This window comes from Peromyscus maniculatus, chromosome 5, assembly GCF_049852395.1.
Source record: "Peromyscus maniculatus bairdii isolate BWxNUB_F1_BW_parent chromosome 5, HU_Pman_BW_mat_3.1, whole genome shotgun sequence".
Lineage (NCBI taxonomy): Eukaryota > Metazoa > Chordata > Mammalia > Rodentia > Cricetidae > Peromyscus > Peromyscus maniculatus.
The window spans coordinates 1,052,194-1,075,904 of NC_134856.1; the positions used below are offsets into that span (position 1 = coordinate 1,052,194).

General features: G+C 48.3%; 1 protein-coding gene across 2 annotated transcripts; it reads left to right on the forward strand.

Annotated features, from left to right (window-relative positions):
- The first annotated feature begins 2,315 nt into the window (after window positions 1-2,315).
- On the forward strand, window positions 2,316-23,503 carry Tk2 (thymidine kinase 2). Of its 2 annotated transcripts, none has more exons than XM_006978486.4 (10): window positions 2,316-2,487; window positions 3,165-3,202; window positions 5,885-5,959; window positions 9,457-9,510; window positions 11,450-11,539; window positions 13,307-13,380; window positions 18,465-18,553; window positions 19,121-19,200; window positions 20,797-20,877; window positions 21,862-23,503. In XM_006978486.4, the coding sequence occupies exons 1-10, from the start codon at window positions 2,364-2,366 to the stop codon at window positions 21,958-21,960; spliced, it is 804 nt and encodes a 267-aa protein (XP_006978548.2). In that variant the 5' UTR covers window positions 2,316-2,363; the 3' UTR covers window positions 21,961-23,503. The 2 variants fall into 2 exon arrangements, with proteins under 2 accessions (XP_006978548.2, XP_042133171.2); XM_042277237.2 differs by having other exon boundaries at window positions 2,326-2,581.
- Window positions 23,504-23,711: the final 208 nt, after the last annotated feature.

Consider the following 23,711-nt stretch of genomic DNA (forward strand, 5'->3'; position numbering starts at 1 on the left):
GTGCGCACTACTGCAGGCCGCCCCTCTCGCCCCGCCCGCTTGTCTACAAACTCATTAAAGCACAGACCTGGAGCCAGGCAGGTGTGCCGCTCCTCACCTGGCCGCTCCACCACTGCTCTGCCCTGGAGCTTTCCTGTAGAGAAGCGTTTTTTGGAGTAAGGGGAGGAAGACCCACAAATGCAGCCCCGCCTCTTTGCCCTTAGGATTTCCCTTGGCCACCTTGTCCAGAGCGGCTAGTCACTCCTCCGCATTTTTTGGTAGCTCCTCTACATTATAAGCACATCCCGAGGGAAAACGTTGATTCACTGGTAATGAGTTAGACTTAGGAGAAAGAAGTTCCGGTGTTCTGTTAGACAGTCTGATTGACTGTGGGTAACGAGAATGCATTGCTTTATTTAAAATTAAAAGCTACAAGAAAGGAATTTGATTTTTTTCAGCACAGAAACAATTCCGAAAAGACAGAGTTAACCTGATATGAATATTACACAATGTGCACATGTAACGAAACATCACATGATACCTTGTAAATATGTACAATTATGTATCAGTTAAAATAAAAATGCAAATTCTACAAAGCAAGGATCTGTCTGCTTCTCTCCTTGCAGGGCCCCAGGGGCTAGGGTACTCATCAGTAGCTGTAGACTATGTAACCTGAACTTACAGCCTGGTCCTCCTAGTCTGGCCTTGCTCTCAGGATGTGCAGTCTATCTCTAGAGCACTTTTGCCTTCCACTGCTGTTAGCTGTGGGCAGCTAGAACAGCCTTCCATTTATAAAATGCTCCACTGTAGCCAGGACTACACCATCTTGGACCATTTCTTTTTAGACACAGGGAGTATGTGTCACTTCTTTTATGTGATTTGTCTTGTATAACTAGGTCATCGCCTGTCCTAGTTTGTATCTCTGTTGCTGTGATAAATCAAATACTGACCAAAAGCAACTTGGGGAAAGAGAGGGTTATTTGGCTTACAGGCTACAGCCAAGGGAAGACAAAGTAGGAATTCAAGGCTGAACCTGGAGGCAGAAACCAAAGCAGAGACCATGGAGGAACTAAAGGTGTTTTCTGGCCTCCTTTCTCTGGCTTGCTCCATCATAAACACCTCAGGCTCACCTGCACAGGGGCAGCACTGCCCACAGTGGGTAGTCCTTCCTTCATCAAGGAGCAACAAGAAGATTCTCCACAGACATGCCCACAGGCCAATCTGATTCAGCCAGTTTCTCAGTGGAGGCTCCCTCTTCCCAGGACTTTCTAGTTTGTGTTGAATTGAAGAGAATGAACCAGCACACCACCCCAGTTCATTTAGACCTCACTGGACCCTGCCCAGCTAAGACCTGTTCATTCTGTTGAATCTAAGCAGCAGTTACTAGCAACCTTGCCCCAACATGGTCACACACACACACACACACACACACACACACACAAAAAAAAAAAAATAAATAAAATAAAAAATAAAAAAAAGTAAATAAAAAAAACCAAAAAACGTTGACTTTGATTTTTCAAGATTATAGTTGCCTTTGCTAGGTGCCCAGCAAATAAACAGGAAGCCCAGTTAGGGTGATGGTTTCTGGTGACATCTCTAAAGAGTAAGGCAAAACCTGAAAATATCTTTCTTCTCTCTGTCCAAGATGACTGCCAGCATCTTGCAAGCTGGAGGAAGTAGAAAACTTCTCTACCCACACGTAGCAACTGTCATATACAGTCAAGGTGGCAACAGCTGGGCTTATTGCTCTGGGACAGATGCGCCTAATCTGAGCTCATTTTTGCTACTTGCTTACAAGTGGGGGGTTACATGGTTTCTTCTTATCCCCTTTTGTCCATTCAGTGGAGATATTGGCTGTGCCTTCCTGAGGGGTCAACATTATAGTCCAAATGTTGGAAAGGTCAAAGACTGTGGGCTTGGAAACGGTGACTTGCATCCCAGCTCCCCCTCCTTATGTCCTTCACTCTGCTTTTTGTGATGAAGGGCATTAAACCTAGGGCCCTTTTAAGCAAGCCCAACTCTTCGAGGACAATCTTGGAAAATGGGGATGACAATGTCTACCTGCAGAATCTTTAGAAGGAAAATACAGGACATCGCGAGTAGGTGTGTGCCAGGTGTGGATGGAGCAGGCAGTTAAGGAAATAATCTGATATGTTAATGAACTAATCAGCTCCCGGCATTATTATTCACCCATTCCCTCAGTTTAGTTAGATAAGGGGTGCGTTCTACCTTCTGTAAACTGTAATCCTCACTTTGAATCTCTTCGGTGGGGCCTAGAGGGAGAAATACTCGAGGACCCTTTAAGGGGCGGGGCCGGGAGAGGGGTGGGGCGGGGCTCCAGAGCCCACCGGAAGGAAGTCGGGCTAGCACATCAATTTGGGGCTATGCTGCTGCGGCCGCTATGTAGCTGGGCTTCCCGATCTCTTCGTAGCGTAAGCCCCGGAAGTCCTGGGAGCCTCATTTCGGGCACCGGACCGCTGTGGGCATCTCACCGCGCCTTGCCTCCGGGTAACTCGTACTTTTGTGCCACTTCGTAGGGGTCGCGCTGGTCCCCTCCTCCTCCCCTGCAAGTCGCCGGACTTCTCCGAGGCCCTAAGGAATTGTGAGGACCCGCACTTGGGGCTCAAGCACGGCTTCTCTTTCCGTTTTCTGGTCAGATTCTTAAGCCCTTAGGAGAAAATGGGGCGGAAGCTGCATTTAACCAGCTCTCAGTGGTTCAGGCTTCTTACTTTCTCTTACTCTTGCTGGCAGTGGGGATCCTCCTCTTCCCAAATGGAGCATTGGTCTCCGCCTGCTGCCAGGGGTTGGCAGTGTTGCCAGCCTTGGCCTAGAAAACAGACGGCCTGCGTCCCAGCCCTAAGCCCAAGCCCACCGGCCGCCCTTTGGAATCTCTTGAGTGTAGGTCATTCTTTATGTCCACTGTGAAGATCCTAAGCACACAATACAGGTGAAAACGAAGTAGAATATACCAAGCGAAGGAAAGTAAGCATGCACAAATGGACCTGGATCCAGGCAGACATCAGACAGTGTCACATGCAAGACCCAACCATAGAGGGTCCCGAGAATGGTAAACATTTTTAGAGTCAAGAAGCAAGCATAAAAATGACTGTTTGCATGGTGATTATTTATCCGATTAGCACAGAGAAGAGTGAATAATTGAAACATCAACTTCCTTTCTTTTTTAGATAAAGATAGAGAAAATGATAAAGAGAAAAAAGCAGTGGTAAGTTCCTCTTTGCATGTATTCTCCAGTGTAGAATAATTTCATTTTCTTTGAGCCAGAGAGTGAAGCAATATGTGCACACAGTGAAAAAAAGCAACTACGAGATGATATCTATCTCTAAATAAAACGTGAAAATGAGAGTTGGCGTAAATTTCAGTTAGAAGGGTGCGCTTAGCAAGCACAAGGTGAATCCCATCCTCAGCACCAGAGAAAGATGTGGGGTAGATTCTCATCCGTGTCAGTTATAATGGTTGGAGACTGGACTCTGCCTCCGGAGGAAAGTGGAGTGTGGCACAGGCTCAGGACTTAGGCCTAAGCTGCCTGTGTACTTTGACAGCACACCCTTCCATTTTTTTAACCCCCTGTTTCTTTCTTATCACTTTATTTTTTGTGTGCGTGTGTGAGCACTGGGGAGGTTGGGACTAAGTTTTGCATATAAAGTGCTAGACACATAGTAGGCCTTCAGCAAGCAGTTGAAAGACTCAGATGAGAAATGTACATGGGGAAGCAGGCCAAAGGTAATGGTGTTTATCTTTGAATTGAAATTATGGGTGATGCTTTCTGTGTGGTGACTTAAATTTCTTCTGTGGGCATATACCCCTCATCAAATATTTTTTAGACATCACTGTAAGAAGGACCCAGGCTTTTTCTTTTTTTTCCCTCCAGAACTGAGGACCAAACCCAGGGCCTTGCACTTGCTAGGCAAGCGCTCTACAACTGAGCTAAATCCCTAACTGGGTAGTGGTGGCGCACGCCTTGAATCCCAGCACTGGGGAGGCAGAGACAGGTGGATCTCTGTGAGTTAGAGCCCAGCCTGGTCTTCAAAGCAAGTTCCAGGAAAGGCACAAAGCTATACAGAGAAACCCTGTCTTGAAAAACTAAAAAAAAAGGACCCAGGCATAGGCTGTGGTGGCTCATGCCTTTAATCACAGCACTGGGGAGACAGAGGAAGGAGGATCTTTGTGAATTCAAGGCTAGCCTGATCTACAGAGGGAGTTCCAGAACAGTCAGGGCTGCACAAAGTAACCCCGTCTGGAAACCAGGCAGAGGCTGGTGGTGGTGGGGGCTCAGTGGAAAAAGTGCTTGCTGTCTAAGCATGGGGCCCTGAGTGTGGTTCCCCAGCCCTTTCATTAAAAGCAATGTAGGTGTCTGTCATTCCAGTGCTGGGATGCAGGGCCAGGAAAAATCCCAGGGATTCACTGGCCAGTGAATCTCTTCAGGATTTTCTGATGGGAATAGGGTAAGTGTTTTTTAACTGTTGAACAGTATTGAAGTCATTGTAGTGAACAGTAGAGAATTATCAGATGTAGAGTGACGTCCATCTTGAGTTCCTTTTCTGTATCCAGGGGAGAGGAAAAGTTGTTTTCAGGGAAGAGCAGCAACAGAAGGCCCAGTAATGCCCTGTGGGGTTTCTTCTTGCCTTTCACTTACTCCCTTGGGTTTATTTTGTATTTACTCTGGGTCCTAAAGGTACCAACTGACTCTGGGATTAGAGGGTGGCCTGGCATCTGTGGGAAGTGTCATTGTCCATTTCTGGAGACCTTTGCTGCCAATCAACAGTGTGCTTGCTAGGGAGAGTTTTACACTGGGTGTGGTGGCCAGCTGTGATAGGTGTTATAATGTAGAATGTGACAGGTGCTGCCTGAGGTCACGAGAAGGGGCCTGTTGGGCCTGGGTGTGAATTCCACCCACCTGCCTGGATTACTGCCCCGGCAAGTCACCACATAGCTGTGGATACCTCCAGCCCTGGTGTGAAGCAACAGGCCACTGTGTGATAGAGTACTTCTCCGTGTGACCCAGAGGATGTATGAGTGTTCTTAAGGACCAATTTGTCTTATGCTGAACTGTGCATCTCTTGTGATCTGCTGGAACCCAAACCACTCGGTCAATCTATCACCAGGGGTGCCAGGCTGAGCCTTAGAATGGTTGGGCATGCCTCCCCAGGTGGCAGCCATCATGCCGAGGGTGTACGTTCAGTCTGGTTTCCCTTATTGAACCCCTTCTGTGAGTTTCAGTTTTCTTTTCTGTGAAACATGTAAGGATCAACTTCCCAGATTCTGGGGAGGTTACACAGGGTGGCGAGGCTACCCACCTGTGGCAAAAGTCTCTGCTGCTTTTTTCCCTCCTCTCCTTGGCTAATACCAGTCAGTGACTGAGAGCTTCTCTGTAGTCAGCGAGTTGGATCCTAGACAGCATACATGTGCACTTCAACCTCAAAGCCATCGATAGACTCAGGTTAAAGTCACTTTTTATAGCTGATACATGGCAATCTGAAGGGTAGAACTAGGGAAGGGCCCAGAACTAGACAGGGCAGACAAGCTGTGTGTGGGTTCAGGTGACATAAGGGGACAGTGTGTTGGATTAGGCTGAGCATGAAGTTCAGTGGTAGACAACTTGATTGGGATGTATGAGGCTCTGGGTTTGACCCCCAGCTTGTTAACAAAAAGAGGGACTGGATCTGGTGTGGGTGCATCACCCGGGTTTGTCAGTAGGGGGCAGGATGGGGGATGCTTTTTCTGTTACTGCTAAGTGGGACCTTGGGGGATTCCCGAGGCAGGGTTTTGGCTTGCCACTCAAACTCCTAGACTGAACCAAGTAGGCTGTTTACCCTAACCTAGTTTTTCCCTCATGTTCCTCCGGATGCTTGATTTCTGTCCCTAACGTACATCTGTCCTCTGCCAGGTTTGTGTTGAAGGCAATATTGCAAGTGGGAAGACAACATGCCTGGAATTCTTCTCCAACACAACAGACGTCGAGGTATGGCACTCACACTGGGTTTGAAGGAACCTGAAATGCCTGAGTGGAATAAGTTATGCAAGGCACAGATAGCCCTGTCCAACAGAAGGATGATGCCAGTCCCCAGTGCAGTCCACACGTGTGATCTAGTATTTTTAAAAGCCTCACGGAGTGAAGCAAGAGGAGCGCTTTGAGACATCCCAGATATTAGTGTGTCAATATGAAGTCAGTATTAAAGTGATAAATGAACTGTTTACATTCTGTGTTTCATACTAAATCCTTGGGATTGGACATTTATTTAACACTTACAGCATTCTCAATTTGGACCTCAGATAGTCCTCAAGTCATAATTTTTCAACCTAGGATTTTTTTTTTTTTTTAATATACAGTGCTGCCAAAGCAGTATACATTCAGTAGAAACTATACTGTGATACCCAGTAGATTAGTATATTTAACGCATTTTCAACTTGCTCTATTTTCAAGTGAGGACATAGCCCCATTGTAAATAGAGGAACATCTGTGGTCGAATTCCAAGGTCATAATGGTTGTATGTGGTTTGTGGCCCGTGTTGGGTGGTGCATGTACAGATCTCCCCATAGTCTGGTTAGGAAGAATATATGTGTGAGAGTAGAGAAGGCAGGCTGCTGAGCCTTGCTCTGAGGTATCAGTGTCTCAGCAGGTGAGTAGCACTGTGCGCAGCTGGTTATGTATTTCTAGTTAATTTAAAATTCAGCCACTAAGAGTAACTTCATAGATGTTTAAGAATCACTTCTGTCTGTGGTGTGACCCTCATTCTCTGTTCTAGGTCTTGGTGTCTTGTATCTCTGTGGCTCTTTTGTTACAGATTTAGTGTCTCTTGTCTGAAATGCTTGGGATCAGAAGTGTTTCAGATTTGGATTGTTTTTCATATTTTAGAATATTTGATATAATATGTAATGATCTTATAGATGAGACCCAAGTCTAAACAGGACATTCATTTATGTGTGTACTTTATGCACATGGCCTGAAGGTAATTTCAGTAGCCCGGACCAGTATTTGGTGTGTTTGACTGATCTGTCGTGTGAGGTCTAAGTATGGACTTTTCTGTCTGTGGTGTAATGTCTGCTGGGAAGTCGAAGCGTCTTGGATGTCAGATTAGGGATGGTGAAGCCGTATTGCAGATTTTCTGACTGCTGCTTCCCTCCTCCCCTCCCTTCTTTCCTTCTTCCCTCCCTCCTTGAGTTTAATTCTATTAAAGATATATGTGGTTTGCTAAGATAAGAATCACTTTCCAGCCCTGGTCTTGTTTGTGTCTGCTGTGCAGAGAAGAGTTGACATCGCAGGCCCCGGACAGCTGCTTAGAGGTCTGCCCGAAAGGTTGGCCTTGGCCAGCACATGGAAACAGAGGTCGAGGGAGGATTCCCACCATTCCTGCCTCAGAAGGGAAGCTTTCTGTGCCTGGATGCAAACAGTATGGACTGTCCTGAACAACTGCTTGCTTCTTGGAGGCCTGGGGGTTTGGCAGGTTCCAGGCAGTGATAGCCTGTGCACCTCTGACGTCCCTGAACTCCCAGGTCTACTAGGTCAGCTTCCCTGGTAGACAGCCTTTTGCATGTGCTGTGGCAACTTGTTGCTGGGGAAATTGTGTGTTATGAGACCCCACTGGGCAAGGATACTTGGGAGGTTTGCCAGTTTCCCTCCAGGTATATTTCCTCTTTGCAGATTTGGTGCTGTGCCCTCTCATGGCAGTTAATATTAGCTGTTAGTGTTGGCTGATGTGTCTCATCAATCATCAGACCAGAAAAGGGCGTCTTAGGGTCACAGCACTTGTCTTGAGTAGTGAACCTCTCAATAGAACTTGAAAAGTCCTTATGTTCTCACTATAGACCTTGGGGCCAATTAACAACAGTAGCAGCAGCAATAGCTAATATCCTTCCTATGTACCATGTGTGGATCCCTCACCCCCACATTTCCCCAGAGTATTTTTGAGTAGAAGCAGCAGGAAATATTAGTTAGAAGAATAGAGGGGAGAGGAAAAGATAGAAAATACAGGATAGCTTCAAAAGGACCTGGATCCTAATCCATTAGGCCTCGAATGTCTCTGCCCTAGAGTATTTAAAAGGTGCCAAGGGGTGGAGCACAAGACCTCCCCCAGCACAGCCAAGTGCAGACCATCTCAGACACCTGTACTCAGGCTCGTGGTCCAGTCATCCTCTCTATGTAGACCTGCTGGGTAAAGCCACTAGGAAACCTGAAAATGGGCTCCAACAACCATGTTAAGTGTTTATGGTATTATCTAATTGATTCCGTGCTTATATGCATAACCCCTCCGAGGTAAGCACTATTATCTCCATTGAGAAGAGGAAACAAAAGGATAATTGACTTATAAAATTTATATGATGTGATAGTTAATTTTGGGTGAGAGCTTGACTGAATTCAAGACTACAGCAGCCTCCCACACTCAGCTGTGGCTTCATTTTCTGTGGTTTCAGTTACCTGAGGTCAACCAACATCTAAAAATATTAAGTAGAACATTCTAGTTTTAAACAATTCATAAAAATTAAATTATGCATTATAGTATGATGTACCCAATGAAACCTCATGCCATCTTATTCTGTCCCATGTGAATCTGTCTAGCATAGGAAAAAACAAAAACAAAAACAAAAAACATGGCATGTCCCAGGCTTGTTGTATCTGAAGCTTCAGGCATCCACTGGGGATCTTGCAACACACCTCATGAATAAGGAGGCAGGTACTGTGCCTGGAGAACTACTGAAGCATTATTTCTATACATGTTCAGAGAGTGTTTCCAGAGGAGACTGGCATATAAATTGGTGGGCTTACAAGGAGGGAATGTGAATGGGGACCTATAGGTGGCTTTGGCCTGGATAGAACAAAAAAGAAAAGGATTTCCTTCTTCTTTTTCCTGCTGTGGGACATCAAAACTCCAGGCTTTCCAGCCTTAGGACTTTGGGACTTAGCCTGAGGCCCAGGTTCCAGTGTTTCGGCCTGATACTTAACATTACCCCAATGACTTCCCTGGTTTTCAGGCTTTGGAACTAGACTGAACCGTGCTCCTTGTATCCCTGGAATCCCAGCTTTAGACAACCTGTCACAAGACAGAGTTCTTAGCCTCCATAATTACACAAGCCAGTTTTGCTAATGAGTTCCTTCTTTATGTCACCTGCTATGTTCTTGTTCTTGGATCTGCCCCTGTAGAGAGCCCTGACCCATACAGTAGTGTGTATCGGGGCCAGGTCCCAGCTCAGGCTGTGAAACTTCAGAGCCACCCGTGTTTGTCTCCAAGCTACGAAGAGCTCGGCTGGCCTTGGTAAGCCCACTCCCCTTCAGACCGAGCTGCTTTTCAGTTATTTACAGGTCATTTTTGGAAGTCACAGGAGGGCCCCACCTAGAAGAAGCTGTGGCCTTTCAGAGGCCTAGCTTGTTTGGCCCACCCTTGGCACCCAGACAGTAGTCTTGTCTGTCTGTCTGTCTTCTAAACTTGGCATGCTGTTACAGCATGCTTTCTTTCCTTGCAGGTGTTGATGGAGCCTGTGCTCAAGTGGAGAAATGTCCGTGGCCACAATCCCCTGGTGAGTGCTCTGTTTCCTGCACAGACTGCCAGCTTCCCTGTGAGTACCTAGGAACAGTGGTGCTGAGACCAGAGCCGGTGCACACCCACTCTGTCCACACTGATTCAGAAGAAAGGAGAATGGCAGGTCAGAAGAAAGAAAGAAGAGGCCTGGGTGGGTGTGCACAAAGCCAGGAACCCCCTTCCGGCTGTCTTTAAGGATTCCAAGTGGCTTAGCTTTCCTTGAACCTAGTTCTAGGTCATCAGCTTCTAGAAGAGCCTCTGATTTGGGTTTGGGCCTGGTATTATCTAGTAATAGATCCTGTTGTTTACCCCGAAGCTGCCTATCTTCCTCCCAAGGAGGCAGGGGCCACAGTGTGCACACGCCTCTTCTCCTCCTCCACTCAGAAAGCCCCGAGCTGCCTGCTGGAAAACGATGGAGAGAAAGCAGGCACTAGCAGAGGGGGTGAAGAAAGGGGTCTTGGTTCTGGGCTCCATCCCATGTTATGGGGGTGCTTAGTGTTTCTCAGCTAAGAAAGCTATGGTTTTAGCAGTGCCTTGCAAGCCTCTGGCAATACCTCACGGAGTTGGAGTTCATTGGACTCTGTTCCGCAGCAGCGGCATCTGTGTCTCCTGTGCTCTCTGCTGTTTGCTAGAGCACAGCTGCACTGCCTAGCCTTAGCATCTGCTTGCTCATTCATTCAGAGAGTATTTATCACATACCTTCTGCGTGGTAGACACTGCTCTGCATGCCAGACGCTGAGCAGTATAAAGTCTCGGTTCCCTGGCACTAATATCAGTGTGGGGACGAAGGAGACACTTAGATGTAAGAATGTGGTGGGTGAATGTGGGTGAATTGTCATCAGAGAGGCTTCGCCCAGCAACTGATGGAAACAGTTGCAGAGACCCACAGCCAAACCTTACGTGGAGCTTGGAGAATCCTGCGGAAGACGGGGAGGAAGGATTGTAGGAGCCAGAGGGGTCAAGGACACCACAAGAAAACCCACAGAATCAACTAACCTGGGCTCATAGGGGCTCACAGAGACTGAACTAACAACCTGGGTGGAAGCCTCCGTGGGACAGACCTAGACCTTCTGCCTATATGTTACAGTTGTGTAGCTTGGTCTTCTTATGGAACTCCTAACAGTGGGAGTAGGGGCTGTCTCTGACTAAGCTGCTCACTTTCCCTGAATTCCTGACCATCCTGGCTTTATAATAAGACTGGGGCTTCCCTGTCCTTTCCACCCACCCCCAATACAACACACATTGCAGAGAGAGAAGCAAAAGATTCTTAGTGAGCAGCTGGAGAAGGAAGTGTTTTTATCTGTAGGTGACAGAATGATTGAGGGCTAGCCTCTATTTAATGTAGGGTAGGTAGGAGAATGCATCTCTGGTAAGGTGACATTTGGGCAGAGGCCCACACCTGAGGGAGGGAGCATTGCAGACATCTGGAGCAAGAGTAAAGAGGCAGGTTTGCAGGCCCTGAGATGGGGTCCTGCTCGGCATGTTTGCAGAACACTAAGGAAGTGTATGTGGCTAGAAGCTGAGGAAGAAGGATAAGAGACGAGGATGGCAGTGGATTTCTAGTGTCTATGACCGGGATGGGGGTTTGGATTTGATTTGAATACAATGCAAAGTCCCTAGAAGGTTTGGAGCAGAGGGAGATATTAACAAGCTCAGTTTGGCTGCTGGATGGAGAACAGACCACAGGGAAACTCAAGGTCAACTACAAATGTCTGAGTGCTTGTTCCTCATATGGCCTGGCTGTTAGGGGACTCTCCTATAATTTTATTCACATCTGTCTCTGTCCACCCTATTCTGAGAGCCATGAGGTTGTCCTGAGTCTACCTCTGGCCCCACCCCTGCCCATGTAGGTTTCCTGAAATGGCTTTCAGTGACTGATAGACCTGAGCCTGCAATTGCCATTTGGACACAAAGTGCTTTGTTTTTTTGTTCTGCAGGGTCTAATGTACCACAATGCCAGTCGGTGGGGTCTCACACTGCAGACTTACGTGCAGCTCACTATGCTGGACCAGCACACTCGTCCTCAGGTACAGTTCAGATCTCGCTTCCAACCTTGTCAAACAAATCATTCTTCAAGTTCAGGGTGTTGTCAGATAGGGAAGTCTCATGAGGAAGTCTCTTGGGCTTGCATGCTGCACAGTCTTCTCTGACTACAGCAAGGTCTCCTGTCCTCACAGGTGGCTGTCCTGATACCTCCTGAGCTCACGTTTTTGTAATCTGACCACTGATAGACTTAGCATCATTTAACCAGAGTGCTCCCTGGACTGCAGCAGCACTTGTCACCTGAGGACGTTAGGATTGGACATTTCCTGGCCCCTCCCCAGATCTACTGAGTCCGAAGATCTGGGGCTGAGGTCTAACAGTCTGTGCCTTATCCAGCTGTCCAGGGCTCCTGGATGCATGTTCTGTGTGTCTACGTGTTTGAGAACTATTGATCAAAACTTCGTGGGGTCTGGCTTTCAGATACTTGAAAGGATCTGATTCTCCTTGGGTCACAAATGGCTAGCACTGCTTAAATCAAGTATTGGGGCAGGACAGGACATACAGGGCTGCTTAGGCCCTTGTATCAGCAGGGGTAGATTATCTTAGGAGATAAGGTGGTAAGGGAGACCATGAGTGATACCTATGGGCAAAGCTTTATGCACAGCTATAGCCTTTCCATGTAGGATGCAAGACACCCCTATAGCCAATTATATTGGCACAGTCATTATGCTGATCAGTTTGATCCAAGCCTGGTTACCTATAGCTGTAGTTACCATTCTTCTAGTGATATAAATCGTTTCACATTGACAGACTTAACTAAAATCTTTGGACGAATATGAATTTTTCCTTCCACAAATGTTTCTCTAAGTGATCAAGAACAGAGCACCTACAGTTATCATCTTTCCCCTTGGTTTGCTCTGCTTTGCCTAAGTGGGCACTCTAAATTATATTCATTGATATGTGAATATTATGGGATATGGGCTGACACCTGCTAAGGAGGCAGAGACAGCTGGTTGGACTCAGCAGGAGAGATGGCTGAAGAGGGGGCCAGGAAATGACAGGCAAAGAAAGATAGGGGCAAGATGTCCAGAAAGGATAGGAGGAAGGATGGGTGCGCAGAAATCCTGGAGGGCGGACAGGTAAGCAGAGAGTGGGTTGTGAGTTTGCATGTGCCTGTGGCTGCTGCGGGCCACACTTTGTCCACTAGGTGTCAGGGTAAAAGTTCCTCCTGCTTCCCAAAAGAGTGTTGTAGCTGAAGGGAACGATGGTCCATACAGGGTGTGAGCGACTTGCAGAAAGGTGATATCCAGTCATCCTCTTGCCTGCTGGGCAGAGAACTTCGCAGTTTTAGCAGGCCGAGCCTCCAGAATGCCTCCCAACCCTAGCCTTCTGGGGCTCTGCTTCAGACACTCTGGTCTTCAGGTAAACAAGTTCCCCGTCTCAGGGTTCCACGCACCAGACGGTACCAACTGGACAGTACTTACCGGGCAGCTTGCTGGTCCGTCCACACCCTAGTCGAGTCTCCCCTCTGCTGTGAAAGCAGTGCTGTGGGCCGCCCTCCCACCCCCCATCGCTGTCTTTACTGTCTCCTTCGTCCTCCCAACTTGAGGATGGGTCCGTCAGGTCCGGTCAGGGTGGAGGGAGACGCACAGGGATTTGATTTGACGTCTGCCATCCTGTCACCCTCTCCTCACAGTCTTACGATCAGCAAAGATGGCAGGGACACAGGACAGGGTGAGAGGGGTGGGGCAAGTTTTCAGGCTTTATCCCCTTCGTTACCTGAGAGTAAATCACTTTTTCCATTCCTTTAGATGTCACCTGTACGGTTGATGGAAAGGTCAATTTACAGTGCAAGATACATTTTTGTAGAAAACCTGTATAGAAGGTACTGTAGTTTGTATAGTCCGTTATTTATGAAACCACTGATTTTGTGTATATGTAAGTGTGTGTGTGTGTGTGTGTGTGTGTGTGTGTGTGTGTGTGTGTGTGTGTGTGTATGTGTGTGTGTAGGCTAGAGGACAACCTTGGTTTTGGTCTTCAAATTATCTATATTGCTTTAATTTTTTTAAGATTAATTTTATCAGTATACAAGTGGTTTTTATGCTTACATGTATGTATGTGTACCACATGTGTGCCTGGTCAGAAAAGGGTATTGGATCCCCCGAAACTGGAGTTACAGACAGTTGTGAGACACCATGTGGGTGCTGGAAACCAAACCTAGTTCCTTTGTAGTAGCAACAAATATTCTTAATCATTGAGCCATCTCTCCAGCCCTCTGCCTTGCTTTTTGAGACAGGCTTTCACTCACTGGCTTAGTTATCACTGATTAGGCTAGGCTGGCTGGCCAGTGTATTCCAGGGATCTGCCTGTTTCTACTTCCCAGTGCTGGGATTGCAAGCAGGTACCATCATGCCTGTGCTTTTTACGTGAGATCTGAGAGTTGAACTTGGGTCCTCAGACTCACACAGACACTTTACTAACAGCTATCTCCCTAGTCCTAAACCACTGATTTTGGAGCTTGCCTATTCACCTTATGGAGTACCAACAGTATTGATGAGTTTCTGTTGATTTATAATATTGTATAACAAATAACCACAAAACCCAGTAGCGATAGCCACCTTCGTTTATTGCCAGGTCAGTTGGGAGGTCATCCAGGTGGCTCCTTTACCTTGGCTGGGCTTAGCCAAATGTCTGGGAATGGGCTAGACTAGAATGGACTTAGCTAGGGTAACCCAGGCAACTCATTTCTCTTCTTCTTGCCTGTTATCCCCTCTGGGACCAGAAGCAAACATGGGCCTTTTATCTCCTGTGGGTGGCATAGGCCAAAGTCCCGATGGAGATACACGAGCACTTTCAAGTTGTTCCCTTGCTGATACTCCACTGGTCTTGTGCTCACAGGAGCCCAGGTTGGCAGGCGAGAGGAATTCCATGGCACAGTGCAAGTCTATTGGGAAGATGAAGATTTGGGAATCTTCAAGGAAATAATCAGGTTAAGGACTAGAGTAGTCAGTCTGCCTAGTGTTTCTTTGAGTTGTGATTTTTCACTCAAAGCTGGCTTCTGTCCTCATGGGCTCCATCTTTCATCTAGATGGAAGCCTGGAAGGCTTCTAGTGACCCATCCAGTGCTTTGGCCTCTAGCAGGGGTGGGGTGGAGATAGGCTACATTTCTATGCTTAGGTTACTGATGATTTGACGGGTCTTAGAGGGAATGGCTTGCAGACCAAAGTCTGAAGTTTCAGCCCTTTCTGAGCTCTTTCTTTTAGAGCTGTGTGCCTGGTTCCCTGTCCTCATCAGGGCCCCCATTCTTACCACCTCTTCCTGCTTTGAGCTTCCAGTGCTGCTGTCACTTCTTAGAGAGCTGGTCCTGATGCTTGTGCAGGGTGTTCCTGGCCCTCCCATCCACAGCAGTCCTTATTAGTCTGCCCCAGCCCTTCCTGACCATCTCTCTCTCTCTTTTTAAAATATTTATTTATTTTTATTTTGTGTGTGTGTATCTGGTGCCCACAGAGGTCAGAACAAGGCACCGGATCCCCTTGGACTAGATCTGTGGACAGCTGTGAGCCTGCACGTGGGTGCTGGGAATCGAAATCTGTCCTTTGCAAGAACAGTTGCTCCTAACTGCTGAGCCATCTCTCCAGCTCCCTGACCATCTGGCATGGATGGGTAGAGCCTCCTTGGTTTTGCTTTTTGTGTGGTGCTGTGGATCAAACCCAGGTCCTTGAATACACCAAACAAATATTTTACCCCTAAGCCACATCCCCCAGCCCGCCCCTTGCTACTTTTAATAGTGATGTCCTTAGTAGTATTTAAGACTTTTATTTGCATTGTTAACATTTGGCTAATTTTAATAGATAAAAGTGGCAGTTTCATGTGGTTCAGCTTAACCTGATTATTTCCTTGCTGTCACTGTCCCCAGCTGGATCATATGCTCTTTGAGGGCAGACCCCGTCTGTGCTTTGCTACTCTAATCGGAACAAGCACAGAGGGCCCTGCTCACTGCTTGTTCACGCTTGTTAGGTGGTTTTGGCCCCCAGCCAGCTTGCTCCTTGGTGCCTGCCCCCTCTTTCACACACTGACTTTTGAGGGGGCAATGCTCCTGCTGGTCCTGAGCTGCCGCGTATTGTGTGTCTGAGTCTGCTGTGCTTCCCCACCTCTCCCTGGGCATCCCATTGACATGCAGGTCTCCTTAGCACTGCTGGCCGGGCCTGGGGATCTCTGCATTTGTCATCTGCCTTCTGGCTGAGGATTGTGATGTGAGGAATGAGGCCCACTGTGCCAGCACTGTGTATTACAGGGAGTGCTCCAACCCTGTGCCTTGGCCCTTTCCCTGGGAACAAGATTGAGTTCTGGGAGTTGTCCTTCGGACCAAAGGTTTATGGTGCAAGATTTCCCCTTTCCTGCACCTAGCCTGTGGTTTCCATTTCACAGGTGTTGCCTCTGGTTTGCTGGTTGGGGTTTTGTACTCTTTGTTGTAAAGGGCTCTAGGTTTATTTCCAGGCCCAGAGCGGAGCAGCTGCCAGCCAAAGGCTTTCTTTTTGATGGTGAAAAGTGTTTTGGACCACAGTTGCAGAGAACCAATGGGAGAAAGAACGGTATTTGGGGTTCCTGTAAGGTCACTCTTCTTGGAACTCCAACATGCCCAGTGCACTAGATTATCATAATGGGGAGCTATAGAGAGAGGAGATTGTTTAGAGCTTTCTGCCCTCTGTTCCCATCTCATCCTGCTGTATGAGAACTAGTCACCAAAGGCAGAAGGTGCCAAAAAACTAAATAAAGAGGCAGATAGATCCAGATTTGTGCAAAGTGGCACACACCTTTAATACCAGCACTTGGGAGGCAGAGGCAGGCATGTCTCTGAGTTCGAGGCCAGCCTGGTCTACAGAGTGTGTTCCAGGACAGCCAGAGCTACACAGAGAAACCGTGTCTCAGGGAAAACAACTAAGCAACCAGACAAAAAACTGTCAGTGTGTCCTGGGTCAGTTAAGAAACAGTCTGGGCATCAGTGACCAGCATGTATCACTCTGTATAACTATCTGAATGTCTTTTATTTGCTCTTTAGGAATACATGCCAGGTTCACACGGTAGATAAAATAGTTACAACCAACATGTCTATGAACTGTCAACCTGTTTTTCCTAGCCTAGACCACATGTAATGTAGAATTAGGTTTGGTGGGATCCTTAACCTGTACACTTGGAACTGTCTTGGTTCTTACCTGTGAGAGCTCAGTTGGGTAGGTACTGGCATGTGTAGCGATCAACTGTAGCCCAGAAACTTGTGTTTCCCCACTTCCTGATATGTCCAAGGGAAAGGCTTGCTAATGATGGGGATGGAAAGCCCTTTCACAGGTGGGGTCTAGTCATGGCTGACATGGCAGTGCTGGGTTGATCATTTTCCCAGGAATCCTTGGAACCTTTGCTGAGGATCTAGGGGTGGGGGCCTGGCTTTACAATCTGTAATTGAAGGTTTGGATTTCTGGAAAAGCCCACAGATACACATTGGGGTTCTACATCTCCTCAAAGCAAAATTTCTAAGAGTGTTCTTGCCTTTGAGGCCTTGAACAAGTGAAGAGCACCCCAAAGGAGAAGCCTACCTCTTTCGGTGAGGGTGGGAGGCAGAATGAGTGCAATTATGCCAAGAGCAGCCTGAGAGCTTTGTATAAACTGCTGAAGAGGAAGATTTGGGTCCCTCAAGATGATGCAGGTAGAGGACACTCAAAGGGAAGGTGTTCTTCCAGGGCCTGGAAGTCCCCTGGTTGCTTTCTGGCCTGTGCCCACTAGTTGTGCCCACTCTTGTCTTGTTTGTGTCCTCTCTGGGCAGAGGATGCCCAAGAATGCCAGAAGTAGAAGCCAGGTTTCCTCTTTCTTTGTCCCCCCTTATTTTCTCTCTCTCTCTCTCTCTCTCTCTCTCTCTCTCTCTCTCTCTCTCTCTCTCTCTCTCTCTCTCTCTCTCTCTCTCTGTTGATACACTCATTATATGTAAATGTGGAGACCAAGACCAGATGAGGACATTGAATCCTGCTCTATCACTTCCTGCCTTTTTCTCCTGAGATATTCTCTTGAACCAAAGCTTGCCTTTTGGGTAGACTGGCTGGCCAGGGAACTCTTGTCTGTCCCTACACCCCAGTGCTGGGTTTATAGACACACAGGGCCATGCCCAGCCGCCCCCCCCCCCCGTGGGAAATTGTCCCCAGGCCCTCAGCTTGCAGAGCAAGCACTCTTTCCTACGGAGCCACCTTCCCAGTCTTGCTCTTTGAGTTTTAACATCTAAAACACAGAACAGTGCCACACCCCATTCTTGTTTTGAGTACTAGTGTGTTCAGATTTGAGAAGAGCAAAGGGAAAAAGTCTACAGTTGTAGGTCAGTAGTTCTACAGCTCAGAGAAAAGCACTGTGAACATTATGGTGTATTTCTTTCTAGTCATTTCATGGACGAATGCTGTTTTTATGTGGTTGGGGCACATGTATACAGTTTAGTCTCCTGTGTTCATTGAGCATCAGGTTCAGAATCTTTTCCCAGAGTCTTTCTGCATATGACTTTACTACACCATCCTTCAGCTATGTTCTTCTGCAGAGATAGACCAAGATTCATTCTCATGCTGAATAGTGTATGGCAAGCATGCATGAGTATTTTCATAGGAAACAAGTTCTAGGAGTGAAAATGACTCACTGATTCACTCCCAACTTGAATGATTTCTGTGTGCTCAGAGGACAGACGAAAGTGTTCTTATCTGCTTGGAGTTCAATTCCAAAAGCATTCTCCATCCATCAGTGCCATGGCCAGCCCCATGGTGGTGGAAGGTCAGATAGATGCTCAGGGTCTTGTCGGTATTACATGGCCATCATTTGTGGACCACACCATGTAATGTGCCCTTGGTGGTGCCCTTCCAAACAGAAGCTACCCCTGCCTGGGTCCTTTGGGGAAATGACACAGCACATGGGTTAATAAAAACCTGTGACTTCTCACTGCAGTGGGAAGATGCCTGAGGTTGACTACGTGATTCTGTCTGAGTGGTTCGATTGGCTCATCAGGAACATTGATATCTCTGTTGATCTGATAGGTAAGACAGTCTCTCCCTGCCCCCTACTGGAGGATCCTCTGGGTACAGCTGGGGTGAGGTTCCCCCTTGCAGAGACAGCAGGCAGGGACACCTGCCATCCATGGTTCTCTCTCCATCACAGTTCCCCAAAGGCAGGCAGAATTTAGGGGTTCTGCTCCCTGTAAAGGAACTCTGGCTGTGGTTCCTTAAACTTCCTTCCCCTGGGTTAGTTACATCCAGGCCCCTGAACTGTTCTGATCTGATGGCTTTTCTGTGTCGTGTGGGAGGGACAGAACCTGGACACTGGCTGATGGCAATGGCTTGCCAGACCCCATCTAGGAATGGATTTCCTGTAAGCTTCATGATGAGACTGTGGGGCTGAGGACATGTGGAAACGGGGTCGGGGGCCGAGCGTCAGGACTCCTGTTGGTCCCACAGGGGCCAGTGGGAGACTGAGCAGGCTGGGGCTGAGGCTCCTGCTATCACTCAGGGGGCGCCTGCCTCTCCACCTCAGCCCCGTGCCGTCCTAGTCTTTGCTTCCACACTGGGAGCCCGACAGTCAGAGCCGCTTGTGTTTTTAAATCTCAGTTTATCTTCGAACCACTCCTGAGATCTGCTACCAGAGATTAAAGACGAGGTGCAGGGAAGAGGAGAGAATCATTCCGATGGTAAGAGGCTAGAGCCACCTCCGCCTCTCCTGCTAGCCCTCCCTCGTTGCCCACCAGGTCACCATCAGGGCTTTTGTAGCAAGAAACAGGAAGTACAACTGAGGGCAAACTCTAGCTTCCTCTGCGGCTTTGGAGCCCTTGTGGGTGCCAGGACTGCTCTACTTCCTGTGGTTCCCGACTCAGGCTTCTGCACTCCCATGATTAGAGGGGCACATGCATGTACACACACATGCACACATGCACACACGCACACCATGGATATGTATGTACCTTTGCTCTTGTACAGTAGTTTGTCTTCGCACACGTGCATAGACACACGCACAGACGCACACATGCACACACGTTGGACTGACGTAAATGAGCCTCTGTACAGTAGTTTCTTTGTCGTTAGCTGTGATGTCACTTCCCGACCTTCCCTCCACTGCCCTTCTCTTGCCCCTAGGCCTCCTGCAGTGACAGCCTGCAGGACAGCATATTGACGGTGTTTGTTCCCAATTGTCTTGACACTGTGAACACTTTTAGATTTGGTCTTACTTCCTCTGTCCTCAACATGTGTCCTGGGCCTGGTACCTAGCAGTTGTTGGGTAATATTGGACTGTGTACCTTATGTGGACAGTTGTCCTTGAAGGATAGACAGGGGCTTGGTAAGCTCTTTTGGGACACCATGGTGCTCTGGACTCAAGATGGGCTTGGCTGGGGGCCCTGAGAGGTCTGTCTAATCCCTAAAGCTCAGCTGAGTTTTGCCTTGGATCAGCCATGATGGTCCAAGCCTGCTCTAGGCATGTCCTTTGAAATCTCAGAGACAGGAATGATAGAGGATGGAGCACCATGGAGCTGAGCTTAGGCCATGCTGTGATGGGCTTGGCATTTCTGTGCTCTCTTCAACAGCTCAGATGTTCCCAGGAAATGTCATGTTTGGAGTCCTTCCAAGCCATTGTCCAAGGGCTTGAACTAATGGTTGGGCCAAGGACACTCAGGGGGTGTCCAGTGGTGTGTAAGAAGGTGGCAGCATGGTTTGTGGGCCAGCTTCTGGGATGGAGGGCAGACTATTGCTGGAGGAGGTGGTCTGGGCAGCTCGCATACACGGGCTGAATGCCTGGGATGCCTGGAGGTAACCTGGCTTGGGGGCATCTGTCTCCTTCCCCTTGTGCTCCTCACAGGAGTGGTCCTTATGGGCTGGACAGTCTCTATAATGAGTGGTCTACAGGGAGAGTTTAGTAAGGAATTCGACCCTTTTGGTGACAAGCCAGAGGGAAGGTGTAGTGGTTGCTGAGTGCCGGGACACCTGTCATTGACAGCTGTACACTTCCACATGGTGGAACGGGGTCTCCCATAGAGAAGTGGCAAGAAATGCGAGATGCCAGGTCGGGAGGCGGGCTTTTAAACTTGGCGAGGGACGAGCAGTGGGTGGTTGGGGGTGCACTGCTATTTCAACCACAGGCTGTTCACACAGCCACGCTGGTTGTTACAGGGACCATTCATGTCACATCCTAACAGTCCTTGCGAATTCTGACCTGCCATGTGGGCCTGTGAGACCCTGGGTGGGCGGGCTTTTCTCCCTTCCCACTCCCCACAGCCTTTGTGTTTCCGTGGCAGGAATACCTCAGTGCTATTCATCGCCTCTATGAGGAGTGGCTGGTCACTGGTAGCCTTTTTCCAGCTGCAGCCCCTGTTCTGGTAAGTCAGTGTCCCTCCTGGAGCAGAGACTTTCCTATGGGGAGGAAGGCTCAGAGACTGTCACCCACGCCACAGAAAAGAGCTCTTTCTCTCTCTGCCCCCATTTCTGGACAGTCTCACAGGGACTTGAACAGACTTGAGAAAAGGCTGGTTATTTTAGTAACACGTTACCCACACAGCATCACTACAAAGAGGTACCCTAGCTACCTCTGGACCTGGGTTTGAGTTTGGACCTTTGGGGATGATGGTCCCCATTCTTTGGTGGGTGACGCAGAGCCCGTTCATCGTGGTTAGGTGACTCAGTGTCTTCAGAGAGCATGTCAGTGGTTGTCTGTTCTTGGGTGTCACACCTACACCCTCAGGAGGTACCGAGGGCGTAGAAGTGGCACACTGCTGCCGCCTTTGACCTCCTGGGCTGACTGCAGTAACTCCTTGTAGCTCAGAGGTGATGTGTCCTCCTACCAGTATGCCCTCCTCCTTATGCCTTGTGTTTCAGTTTGCTCTTCCTAAATTACCTTAGGCAGTCAGTCACCACTTGAGACAGTCACATGTTTAATAGGGGATGATGAGTTTTTATTTATGGCTTTGGGCTGTAGGCCACATATACATTCTGGACCCAAGAAGCTGGTGGCGAGGCTGTGGCAAAGGACATCTTCACTGTGGGAACTTCCAGAGTGTTTTCCTTCACTGTGAAGAGGAAACCTGAGGGGGGTAGGGACCTAGCAAAGCGTCGGAGAGCTTGTCTAGATGTTTGAGTCCCTGGGTTTAGTTCCCAACACAATCTCCTTTCTCCCAGTTCCAATGAAAAGAAAAGGCATGGATGATGGGATGGATTCTTTGGTAAAAATTCAGTTCAGAGTGTAGACTGTTCTGGAGCTTGGAGCTGTGTGGTTTTGACCTTCTTGGCCCCTCAGCCTCTTATACAGCCCCAGGGAGGGTGGAGTCACTTCAGTGTACCCTGTGACCCATTTGTTTTATTTCTAGGTGATTGAGGCTGACCACGACTTGGAGAAAATGTTAGAACTCTTTGAACAAAACCGGGCCCGAATATTAACTCCAGACAATTGGAAGCATGGCCTGTAGGACTGGACATGGCCGCAGTCTACATGACAGTGTCAGGAGGAGCCCAGAAGGGCCACATGAGCTGTTTAGAAGCATTTGGAAGAATCTACTCTCAGGAGCGTCTGTTACCTGGTCAGATCTATTTTTGTTATGTTCTTTTCATTTTGGGACAGATGGCTTTTGTCATCAGATCCTTGCAGCACACATTCCCCCTGGTCCCCCTCCTGGTGGCTTCCTGAGGCTGAAACCCTTCTCTGTGTCCCTGCTGGTGGTCTAGCTGCTATGCATCAGGCCACCCAGTGGGCCAAGGGAGCAGTCTTCCATCATAGGTAAGGATTTGAAGCTCGGAGAGGTGCAGGGACTCTTCAAGGTCATATAGCCAGTGCATAGGGGAGCTGGCACCATCAGACACCTGGCTTGGGCTGCCCCTCCCCCCAGCTGTTTCTGTTTAGGCCTGCTGTTCTGAGCTCCAGCCCCCCATGTCTTTGTGAGAGGAGCTGGCAGTATGTGGACTCTATCACATTTCACTACCAGGCAAGGTTCAAGGAGGATCGACATCACTAGTCTTTGACACACATCTGTTATTTGCCCTGAGCCCAGTGTTTCCTGGCATGAAGGTGCTGTAGCCTCTACCATTTTGTCATCTGGATTTCAGTGTCCATAGGAGAATCCCGAATTGGCCCTTGGATGCTGCCAGTGTCATTGAGGATGAAGACCCTTCCCAGACTGCTGCCAGTTTTTGTCATTCTGTGTCAGAAAAAAGACTTTTGGGACTTGGACACTTTGCCCTGTGCTGAGTGAGGCCAAGGGCAGCCAGCTGGGCTTCGTAGGCCCCATCACTGTCTCCTGTCCTTGGAGTTACTGAGTAACTGTCGTGCCCCAGGGAGAGAGACATGGTGGCTTTAACTCTTTTGAAGTGTTTGTCCATGTGAGCGGATGTCTTGGACCACAGAGCACAAAGCCATCTCTATTGGATCAGAAAAATATCTTCACTTTGCAGGCCATAACTGTACACTGAAGGTGCAGCTGCTGCTTGAACCAGTCGAGACCAAGAGGAAGCCAGACTGTTCCTCTGGGGGACAGTGGGACTGGGACCCAGTCAGGGCTTGCAGATAAAGGCATTTAAAGTCTTGCAGCTCTTGGCTTTCTGGAGTTGGTGGAGTGCATCTGGAGAAGACTGGATGCAGACTCAGAGAAATGCAGCATGATGGGCTGCTGCTGAACGTGTGCCTCTCCGTAGGGGCCTGGTATGCCTGGTGGCCACAGAGAGGGCCAAGAGTCCAGCTGTTGCTCCTTCCTGTTTGGACCAATTCTTGGGCCCTTTGTGTAGCAGGAGGGATAGCAGCTAAGGTGACCGTCTGTCAGTACCTGCCGTCTAACAGGGATAAACCGTAAACCCGAGAAAGGCAGGAACCTTTGTACCAGCAGTCCTGACATCTTTAGAATTGACCAATGGACAGTCCCAGCACTTGCCCCTCTGCTTAATGATAGCACTTGTTTTGGGAACAAATGTGACTTTTCTCTTGCTCTATGGTAGCCAATAAATTCTACATCTAAACCCTGATGTTAATTTCCTATTTCATTTTCTTTTCTTCTTTTGAGTCAGGATCTTACTGTATAGCCCAGGCTGGCCTTGAACAGTAGCCTCAGCCTTTTGAGTGCTAGGATTGCAGGCATGTGCCACCATGTCTGGCTTGTATGCTCATTTTTAATTCAATGTAATTTTTTATTTTTTAAATGTGTTTGTTTTGCCTGTGTGTACATGTGTGCCT